This window comes from Delphinus delphis, chromosome 13 (assembly GCF_949987515.2).
Source record: "Delphinus delphis chromosome 13, mDelDel1.2, whole genome shotgun sequence".
Lineage (NCBI taxonomy): Eukaryota > Metazoa > Chordata > Mammalia > Artiodactyla > Delphinidae > Delphinus > Delphinus delphis.
Window position 1 is genome coordinate 38152747 of NC_082695.1, and position 12040 is coordinate 38164786.

The 12040-nt window shown below is 37.2% G+C and overlaps 1 protein-coding gene across 1 annotated transcript in view; it reads left to right on the forward strand.

Moving 5' to 3' along the window:
- The window catches only part of GREB1L (GREB1 like retinoic acid receptor coactivator), a 260164-nt gene that overhangs the window by 213143 nt on the left and 34981 nt on the right, over nucleotides 1–12040 (forward strand). The window contains exon 17 of the mRNA XM_060028768.1: nucleotides 10667–10847. Within this exon, the coding sequence (XP_059884751.1) occupies nucleotides 10667–10847 (181 nt within the window). The remainder of the gene's footprint in view (nucleotides 1–10666; nucleotides 10848–12040) is intronic.

Consider the following 12040-nt stretch of genomic DNA (forward strand, 5'->3'; position numbering starts at 1 on the left):
TGGAAGTGGTACTGATAATCTTAAGCTATTTTGTGTATATCACAGTATAGAGAAAATGGGTAAATATTTTAATGTTGAAAAACAGTGTTCTTACATGAAAGAAAGGAGAAATATTCATTTTAGATTTAAATTGGAGATAGAAGTATAAACTTATAACTTGAAAAATACTAAATGTCTCTTAGCTCTGTCCACTGAAAGGTTTTAAAAGCAGTGATATTTTGGGACTTTCTTGGCGGTCCAGTGGTTAAGACATAGCTTTCCACTGCAGGGGGTGCGGGTTTGATCCCTGGTCGAGGAGCTAAGATCCCACATGCCTTGCGGCCAGGAAACCAAAACTTGGAACGGAAGCAGTGTTGTGGTGAATTCAAGACTTTAAAAATGGTCCACATCATAATAATCTTTAAAAATAAAATGATACTTTAGGGCTTCCCTGGTGGCGCAGTGGTTGAGAGTCTGCCTGCCGATGCAGGGGACAGGGGTTCGAGCCCCGGTCCAGGAAGATCCCACATGCCGCAGAGCAGCTGGGCCCGTGAGCCATGGCCGCTGAGCCTGCGCGTCCGGAGCCTGTGCTCCGCAATGGGAGAGGCCACAACAGTGAGAGGCCCGCGTACCGCAAAAAAAATAAAATAAAATAAAATGATATTTTAGTATCAAATGTGTGTGTGTGCACATTTAGCATCTAGATCTTAGGTTATGAATACCATTCCCCATTATACCAGCTCTGAGGTAGGAACAGTCTGGAATCTTGGTTTCCAGAAAGTGCGAAAGTACTCAAAGATCGATGGAGGTATGTCGAAAGGACACAGCAGCCTGCTTGAAGGAGACTTTGCTGTCCAAACTTGGTAATTTGGGGCATCTAAAGGAATGATGGCAGTGGATTGTAACCTACTGGATTTTTGTAAAGCCCATGAGTCCACAGTAATGCTAAAAAAAATAAAAGGGGCAGGAGTGAGGGGTGGAACGCAAGCTCTCCTTTATAAAAGAGTACCAGCTAATCAACATAAGAAAATAACAGAATTAAGAAATCCCTGTTTTGCACTACCAATATAGTAAGTAGGATGATGTAGTGGAGCATTAAGTTCAGTGAACAAAGACATGTGTTCTTTCTTTTTATTTTTTGCGGTACGCGGGCCTCTCACTGTTGTGGCCTCTCCCGTTGCGGAGCACAGGCTCCGGACGCGCAGGCTCAGCGGCCATGGCTCACGGGCCCAGCCGCTCCGTGGCATGTGGGATCTTCCCGGACCGGGGCACGAACCTGTGTCCCCTGCATCGGCAGGCAGACTCTCAACCACTGGGCCACCAGGGAAGCCCTACAATATAATTATTGATTCTGGCAAGTATCATCAATGGGTACTGAAACCATTGGGTAAAATGTATTCAGGAACAAATATTCACACAGTCTCAAAGTGTCATCCCACATATTAAAAATTACAAAGAGGAAAAGGCATCTTTACAATGGAGAGACCTGGCAGTAGACAGTACCATGTCCATGCAATCAAACTTCACCATCTCCCATTATGGGACAGATTGACATTATGAACAAGGGGAAGTACATGATGTCACCTATGAAGTATAATTGCCAAAAATGTTTAACCTGAATCTAATCACAAGGACACTATCTGAAAAATCCAGATTGTGTGACATTCTACAAAACAACTAGCCTGCATTTTTAAAATATCGATGAAAAGACCAAAAAAGAAAAAAGAAAAAAGACAGGGGAGCTGTTTTAATTATACAGAATAAAGAGACACTGCAAGCAAGTACAATGCTTAATTCTTGATTGGATCTTAGACCTAAAAATAAAAAGTAAAAAACACAGCTCTGGGACAATTCGTGAAAATCATATCTACTACTATATGTAAAATAGGTAACTAATAACAACCTACTGCATAGCACAGGGAACGCTACTCAGTACTCTTTAATGACCTATATGGGAATAGAATCTAATAAAGAGTGGATATATGTATATGTATAACTGATTCACTTTGCTGTACAGCAGAAACTAACACTGTAAATCAACTACACTCCAATAAAAATTAGTTTAAAAAAACCAAATGTATGCTGTGTACTAGAGAATATTATATCAATGTTAGTTCAATTCTTTGGATGTAATAATGGTATTTTAGTTATGTAAGAGAATGCCTTTGCTCTTAAGAAATACATATTGAGGTATATAAGGGTGAATATTATATATTCTAAATTATTCAGCGATAATAACAACAATGAATAAAAAGTAATAAAGAGAAAAAGCAAATGTACCAAAATATTAACAATTGGTGAAGCTAATTGAAGGGTATACAAGTATTTATTGCACTAGTCTTTCAACTTTTCTATAGTATTCAAAGTAGAAAGAGAATTTAAGAAATTTTAAATATTGAATAGATCAAATTTATAAATTTTATGAGGTATTAAAAATCACAATATAGTGAACACCCATGTACCTATCAAAATAACTTACTGAAGACTCTTGTTCCCCTCCCTGATGCTAACATTCGTCTTCTTTCAAGGGTAACTATTATGCTGAATTTTGTGTTTATTATTCCCTTGTTTTATTTATAGTTTTGCCATAGTGCATAACTCCTAAACAATATATTGTTTAATTTTGTATACTTTAAACCTTTTTGTAAGTGCATTTGTCTGTAATTTACTTTTTATACTCAATATTACATTCCTGTGATTAATCCTGTTGTTGTATATAGCTGTAATTCACTAATTTTACTGCTTTTTAGTATTCTATTCAATGAATATAACACACATTTTAAAAAAATCATCTCTCCTGTTGATGGACATTTAGGGTGTTTCTAGTTTTTTACTATTTCAAACAGTGCTGGTACACATGTACAAGAGTTTCTCTGAGAGAAGAATTGTTGGGGCATAGGTTATGTACACTTTCAACCTTTCTAAATAATGCTGATTTTTTTCCAAGGTGGTTGGTTATATTTACATTCCCACTAGCGATGTATGTGTTTCAGTTGCAAATGTTTGATATGGTCATGCTTATTTTTAAGTTTTTTTAATTTTTAAATGATTTTATATCTTCAGAAAAGTCACAGAAACAGTACAAGAGATCCAAACATGACATTTAAAAATAATTCCATTCTCCAATAAAGATGTTAAAAAAAAAAAAGAAAATTATCACAATATGCTGGCTTAAAAAAATCCATTTATAATAGCATCAAAAGGAATAAAATACTTAGGCATATATTTGATGAAAGAAGTGTGAAACTTATACTCTGAAAACTAAAAAACATTGTTGAAAGAAATTTAAAAAGACCTAAATAAATGTAAAGGTAGTCTACATTCATGAATTGGAAGACATTAATATTTTTAAGATGGCAGTATTCCCCAAATTGATCTACAGATTCAATGCATTCCCTATCAAAAGCCCAGCTGACTTCTTTGCATAAATTAACAAGCTGATCCTAAAATTCATGTGGAAATTCAAGGGACCCAGAATACCCAAAACAATATTTAAAAAGAAGAACAAAGTTGGAAGACTCTCACTGCCCCATTTTAAAACTTAACACAAAGGTACAGCATTTAGACATTGTGGTACTGGCATAAAGATGACATATAAATCAATGGGATAGAATTGAGAGAGTCTAGAAATAAACCCTGCTATTTATGGTCAACTGAATTTTGACCAGGGTGCCAAGCCCATTCAATGGGGAAAGTAATCTTTTCAACAAATGGTGCTGGGGCAACTTGATATCCATATGTGAAAGAATGAAGTTGGACCTTTACCTCAAAAGCAAAAAGTAACTTAAAACAGATCAAAGACCTAAATGTAAGACCTAAAACAATAAAATTCTTAGAAGAAAACATAGGTGTAAATCTTCATGACTTTGGATCAAGCAACGATTTCTTAGATACGATTCCAAGAGCACCACCACCACCACCACCAACAAAAATAGATAAACGGGACACCATCAAAATTAAAAACATTTGTGCTTCAAAGGACACCATCAAGAAAATGAAAAGAGAACCCACAGAATGGGAGAAATTATTTGCAAATCATATGTCTGATAAGAGACATATCTATAATATTTAAAGACCTATTATAACTCAATAATAAAAAGACAAATAGCCTAATTAAGATATGGGTGAAGGATCTGAATGGGCACATATCCAAAGAAGATATACAGATGACCAAAGAGCACATGAAAAGATGCTCAACACCATTAGGCAGTTGGAGAAATGAAAATCAAAAACACAATGAATACTACTTCATGCCCATGAGGATTGCTATAAGCAAAAAGAGAGAAAATAACAAGTAATATGTAGAGAAACTGGAAGTTCATACACTGCTGGTGGGAATGTAAGTGGTTTAGCTACTTTAGAAAACAGTCTAGCAGTTCTTCAAATGGTTAAACAAAGAGTTACCATATGATCCAGCCATTCTACTCCTAGATATGAAATGAGAGAGAAGTGAAAATATAGGTCCACACAAAAAACCTGTACACAAAAGTTTACAATAGCATTATTCATAATAACCAAAAAGTGGAAACAGTTCAAATGTCTATCATGTCCATAATGAATGGATATATAAAATGTAGTAAACTATACAATGGAATATTACTCAGCAATAAAAAGAAATGAAGTATTGATGAATGCTAAAACATGGATGAAATTTGAATACGGTATTCCAAGTGAAAGAAGCCAGTCACACAAGATCAGATATTGTTATGATTCCATTTACATTAAATGTCCAGAGCAAGCAGACCTATAGAGAAAGAAAATATATTGGTAATTGCCTAGGGCTGGGAGACTGAGGGGGGAATTGAGGGATGATGGTTAAAGGGTCTGGGGTTTCACGAAAACGTTCTAAAATTGCTTGTAGTGATTGTTGTACAACTCTGTGAATTTACTAAAAGCTATTGAATTGCACATTTTATATGGGTGAAATGTATGTGGACTATATATTAATAAAGCTGTTAAAAAATAGGGAGTTCACATAAACCCTTCACCAGCTTTGCTTAAAGTTGAGAATTTATATAACCATAGTGCCATGATCAAAACAGGAAATCAATTCTGGAACAAAACTATTAACCAACTAAAGACCTCACTAGTTTTCCCTTAATGTCATTTTTCGTTCCAGGATTCAATCCAGGATCAAACATTGCATTCAGTTCTTTTGTCCTCTTAGTCTCCTGCAACCTGGGACATGTCTTCAATTTTGCCTTGTTTTTCATGACTTTAACTGCTATCTCCAATTCCATGTGAACACTGCAAGGTTCCTTTTAGTCCTTCCCCATTTCTCTATTTGTAACTTCTTTCTCTGACAGGGAGAAACCTGATTTTTTTTTTTTTCGGTACGCGGGCCTCTCACTGTTGTGGTCTCTCCCGTTGCGGAGCACAGGCTCCGGACGCGCAGGCTCAGCGGCCATGGCTCGCGGGCCCAGCCGCTCCGCGGCATGTGGGATCTTCCCGGACTGGGGCACGAACCCACGTCCCCTGCATCGGCAGGCGGACTCTCAACCACTGCGCCACAAGGGAAGCCCAGAAACCTGATTCTTGTTATCTATAATGTACATATTCACTTCTTTGATTTTTTTCCTAGAAGTTACACAATTGCTAACCCACACCCCTGTGAGAAAACAGGTTGCCAGCTAAAGTGTTGCCATACAATTCTTTTGGTCTTTAGCCTTATGGTTTCCAGCCAAAACTGATTTGTTTTACTGAGGTTTGCTCTTTTCATGCTCACCCCCCATCAATGTGGTTATGTTAGTTTTCATTTGTTACCATTTGGATCCCATGTTGCCTGCCTCTCCTCCCACCCAACCCCCCATGCCCCACTCCATTCTTTTTTTTTTTTTCTTTTTTAAATATTTATTTATTTATTTCGCTGCACCGGGTCTTAGTTGTGGCACTCAGGATCTTTGTTGCGGCATGTGGGATCTAGTTCCCTGACCAGGGATCGAACCCGGGCCCCCTGCATTGGGAGTACGGAGTCTTAACCGCTGGACCACCAGGGAAGTCCCCCCACTCCATTCATTTTTTTTTAAATTTATTTTTGGCTGCATTGGGTCTTCAATGCTGCGCGCAGGCTTTCTCTAGTTGTGGCAAGCCTGGGCTACTCTTCGTTGCAGTGCACAGGCTTCTCCTTGCGGTGGCTTCTCTTGTTGCTTCTCCTTGCGGTGGCTTCTCTTGTTGCGGAGCATGGGCTCTGGGCGCGCGGGCTTCAGTAGCGTGGACTGTAAGGCACAGGCTCAGTAGTTGTAGCGCACAGGCTTAGTGGCTCCGCGGCATGTGGGATCTTCCCGGACCAGGGCTCGAACCCGTGTCCCCTGCACTGGCAGGCGGATTCTTAACCATTGCGCCACCAGGGAAGTCCCCCCACCCCCCTACTCCATTCTTGATTAACTTTGTTCTATGGTTCTAAGAGTCAAAGCTATACAAAACAGTATATTCAGAGAAGCATCTTCCCCTCCTCATACCTACTCATTCCCATTCTCCCTTCTTTACACCCCTTTCCCACCCATCCCCCTACTGGTAACCAATCTCTTTAGGTTGTGGTTTATCCTTCTTGAATTTGTTTTGCAGAAATGAGGTACATAAGTATTTTCTTTCATCCACTACTTTCTTACAGTTATCTTGTTTTAAAAAATTTGTATTAATGTGGTATTATTCCATTTTATTATGGTTTTTATTTCCCTTATTACTAATGAGGCTGAACATCTTTTCAGATATTTATTGGCCATTTGGGTTTCTTCTAAGAAATGCCTGCTAAAGTTTTTTTTTTTTTTTTGCCCATTTTCTCTTGGATTTGTAGGAGTAATTTATGTATTCTGAATACTAATCCTTTTTAGTAATACTAGTTACAGATTTGGAAGGCTCGTCTTTTTATTTATAATATCTTTGATGAATAGACCTTCTTAGTTTATCTATCATTTGGCCTTTTCTGTTTAAGTAATCCTCTACGAGTTGCCACAGTTATTCTCCTTTATTGTCTTCTAAAATTTTTAGAGTTTTGTCTTTTACATTTCAGTTTTTAATCCACCTGAATTTTTTTTTCTTTTTCTTTTTTTTTGCATATCAGGTAAGATCCAATATAATTTCTTGGTTCTTCAGTGCTGACTGTTGAAGAGCCCATCCTTTACCACTGATCTACATTGCAAGCTTTATCATAAATCTCCATTTTATATGCATGTGGGTGTGTTTCCAGGGTTTGCTCCATGCCAAAACCATTGTCTTGTTAATACAGCTGTATAATTCTTAGTCTCTGGTAAGGCAGATCTCTCCCACCTTTTCTACTTCAGGTCTGTCTTGACTATTCTTGGTTCTTTGCTCTGCCATATACATTTTTAAACAATTTAAAATTTTAACTATATGTTTATGATATGCTTCCAATTTAAGTCTTCTTTAATGTCATTAATAGTTTCATCATTTTCTCCATAAAGGTCTTATACACCTTTTATAAGATTTATTCGTAGATAATATTTTCTGACGTCATTGTAAAATAGTTTTTTTAAAATACATTTCCTAACTGTTTGCTGTTGGTATATAGAAATACAACTAATTTTTATAAATTGATTTTGAATCCATCAACTTAACTACATTCTTATTAATTTAATTGATTTATTGATGGATTATTTTATGTTTTCTACCAAGACATATTATTAGTAAATAGTGATAGTTTTGTTTCTTTCTCTTTTTTTCAGTAATTGGTGGTTCCATTTATTTCTAAATATAGTAAGAGCATAAGATATTTTTATTGAGTTGAAATAAAATGCTTGTAATGATGCCATTAACACCTCTTGAAAGAGGCCCTCTGAAGGAAGAGATCATATCCATTTTTGTTTTACATTTACTAAGGAGAAGCTGTGAAGGGAGAGAGGAATTAAAATGGAGTATTAAATTATATTCTGTTTACATTTTAATATACACTGCGTAAGACCACCAGCTTCTATGAAAGGATAAATACTGTATCATTAGACTGGTTGTGGAGAGTTTTGTTTCTCACTTTACAGTTATAGGTAAAAAAAGTCAGGATATACAGTTATAAAATGTGAGCTAGGTAGCAGAATATCCATTTTAAAAAAGTAGGAAGGAATGCACAAAAATGTTCACAGTGGCTTATTTTGAGTTAAAGAATCCTGGATGATTTTTTCTTTTTTAATATATCTCTATACTTTCCAGTTTTCCCAAGATGAGTATCTATCACTTTCATAACCAGGAAAGAAACAAAACTTAAAACTAAAAGCAAGTCTAAAACAAAATGTAAAGGTAAGGATTATATACTAAAAATGCCCCGTTAGAAATAAAACAATCAAGTACCTCTGATATGCCTCCCCCCACCGAGATATACACTGCAGAGCCAGCTGGCAGCATAGACTAACATACCATGTTATGTCTAAGAGAATGACCTCTGAGATTCATGGAACTTTGTCTTTCCATTAAGGGCATGTATGGACTTGACCTGTCAAAGGCATACAATTGGTCGGCATTTCGTTTGTTTTGAAATGTGATCAACTCAATTATCCATAAGATACATTTTTCCTCTTTGTGAATTATTTATGGTCTTATCATATTAAGAGCCTCCTAACTCTCACTGCTTATTTCCTAAGGATAAACTTAGGAAATATAGACTAATTTTCAACTGGTTCTACTCTCCCTATTTTACAAATAAGGAAACAGAAACCACCAGAGATTAAGTAGGTCCTCTTTCTGTGCCTCTGCTCACCTCCTCTACACCAGAGGACTTTGTCTCTCATCATGACACTTGTCAAAAATATCCATCTTCTCCATCATAAGCTCCATGAGATTAAGATCTTTGTTTATCCTGCCCTCCTGTGTATCCCCAGGCTGAGCACAATACCTGACATAGTACCTGATATATAATGGATGTTCGGTAAATCTCTGTCGAATGTTGAATAAATTTTATAAGCAATCCACGTTCCAAAAAAATCAGACTACTTGCCAAATTAAATGTTTGATTAATTGCTTTTGGAAATATTCACAACATCATTTGACTACACGGGGGTGGAAATTGAAAACAATCTCTGAGTAAAGGCTCCTGATGAAAAAAGTTTGAAAGCAAAATTACCTTTCTGTTTACCTTTTCTGGTATGATGAATTTTTCATACGGTAAAACATTTTTCCTATTTTCTTTTTTTTTTTTGCGGTACGCGGGCCTCTCACTGTTGTGGCCTCTCCCGTTGCGGAGCACAGGCTCCGGACGCGCAGGCTCAGCGGCCATGGCTCACGGGCCCAGCCGCTCCGCGGCATGTGGGATCTTCCCGGACCGGGGCACGAACCCGTGTCCCCTGCATCCGCAGGCGGACTCTCAACCACTGCGCCACCAGGGAAGCCCTCCTGTTTTCTTTTATACCATTTAGAGCTATTAGTATTACGGCATCTAGATGCTAATTGCATATAGCTGTTAATTAGTCTGGTTTTATATGAAAAGAAAAACTAGACAAACAAAACTAAGTCAACATAATTCATAAAAGTCTCTTCACTTAACTTGTTTATCTTTTTTAATTTAAATTTTTTTCCACACAGTTGGAACTGGTAGATGTGGCTGATATTGGATATAAAATAGATATCCTTGGAGGACCATATCTAACCCCCAAATGTGACATATCTAACCCTAATCAGTCTTCTGGTTCCTTCTGCCTGGAGGGTCATGGGCTTGAGTGACAAGGCTCTCCTCTCAGAGGGCTGAGTGTCTTGGGCAGGGGAGTGTTGTGCACCCTTGTTTGGGGGCAGTGTTTTTTTTCCAGCTTTATTGAGCTATAATTAACATATTGTCTAAGTTTAAGGTATACAGTGTGATGTTTTCATGCATGTATGTATTGTGAAATGTTCACCACAATAAGGTTAGTTAACACACACTTCACCTCACATAATTGCCACTTTGTCTCTTCATTTTAAAGGAGGATTTGGTGTTTTAATTATCCAACAACAGCTTCATGTGCCTAGAACTATTTTAAATGTTTTTATGTGGAAATAATTTTACTATAGACAGAGATAATGATACAGTACAAGTTTTACAGTTTCTAACATTTTGACAATATAATTATCTTGAGTAATTCAGTTCATTCTATTAATTTGGTACATAATCCAATAATCGTTGAGGGCATCCCATACTCTAGGTACTGTGCAACACTGTCACTATATAAAATGAGTAAAATACTACCTAAAAAAGCTCACGATCTAGTGATGTATCTTTGGATATCAGATTTTATTTTCCTTTTTTCTTATATGTGTTTTGTCGCTAAATTTGGGGTAAGGAAGATTTACACGATTATATCAATTTGACCAAGAGCTCTAGTCCAAAGCTTCATTTTTTCCAAGTGGCCTATAGTAGCTGTTAGCAGATATATAGAATTTAACTAGACATAATTAAATTCACATATAAATATAAGTTTATATTTCACATATAAATAGAATTTAATTAGACAGAGGTCTCGTACATTCAAGCTTCTACTTAACGTATCAGGTCAGTCCCTGTTGTCATTTGTATGAAGTATGGGAGGTGGGGTGTGGTATTCTAAAGAAAAGGAAACCTGATATTTCCTCTTCAAAACTGTTGTGGGGAATATGGAAAAGGAAAACTATTGCTCTGTAAATCTCTGTATATGGTTAGCACCCAGTATATCAGTACTGAACTTAATCTCAGACATGTGTGTAAAAAAGATAAACTCTTTTTTCTTCTTGGCAGGTGTCCTTGTAGACTTGGGTCTGGAGGAAAATGGGACAGCCTATCAGAGAGCAGAGAAATATGTTGTTCGCCTAGACAATGAGATTCAAACCAAGTTTGAAGTTTTTATGAGAAGGGTGAAACAGAACCCGTACACACTGTTTGTGCTAGTTCATGACAACTCCCATGTGGAACTAACGAGGTGATTGCTTCAGAGTGAGCAAATACAATATTTCTTCTACAGCAGTAATGGTCATGTACTAAATAATTTAAAAGGTGGTGATTTGAAAGACCATGGACCCTACCAGTTGGCATCTTCTCATGGTTAACTTATTCCCACCCTTTCCTTGCTTTCTCAACTTTTCTGACCACTTTAATGTTGATTTTATTTTCACTATACTGTGGGCGAATTTACAAATTCCTGTTAAAATCCGGTCTTAAGAGCATTGTGGGACTCAGCTGCTTCAGCGAAAGGGTGGCAACAAGGGGGTTGCGGTGAGTGAGCTCCCAGAAGGGCCATGTGCTTTCCCGCCCACCCCCTCTCCTCCTCGTGGTTCTTCTTGTTTTCTCCTTTTCCTTGTCCTCTCTTCCTTCCTTTCCTGCCATTTCTCTTCCCTCTTCCCTTTAGCAGCAGTGGAGATGCCACTTCAATGATCTGAGAGCAGATCCAAAACCTTCCGCAATCTACCTGTTTAAACAAGAGACCATCCTATCTCTTTATGGGCTTATTAATGAAATAACAGTTTGTGTAGTGTGACGGAGTCAGATCAAATCACAGTACTTATCAAGTAGGGGGTATCTTTGTTCCTGTGGATTGAAAAAAGCAAGTAGTTGTTTTTTGTTGTTGTTTTTTTTTAAGGGCAAATAGTTGTCAAATATTACATATCATGGTTTGTCCTCACCACGTCAGGGGAGGGAAATTTCAGGCATCATCAAACATTCATAGATTTTCTTTCCTCAGGACACACTGAGGTTAGGCATCTGGAATTTTTTTGATCTGTGGTAGAAATGTCAGAATTGCAAAAACACTTGTTCAGAAGCCAGAATGTGTTTGGTACTCCATAATCTGAAGTCCAGAGCCATATGTAGGTGTAAATAAGACCTGGTATAACTTGTTAGATTTGCAAGGAAGGAAGGAAGGGAGAGAGGGAGGAAGGAAAGATAAAGAAAAGAAATTTTGCCCACACCTTGTTCAGTTACTGCTCATGTTCTATGAGCAGAAGTAGCTCACTGACCTTGTATACCTCATCTTTGAAAGTTTGGGGTAATAGCTCTGAGGATTACACATTGGATCTCTCTGTATTTAATCCTCATGGGCCTTGAGATTACTTTTTTGAATATACATATATATATGTATATATATATATAGATAGATAGAGAGAGAGAGAGAGAGAG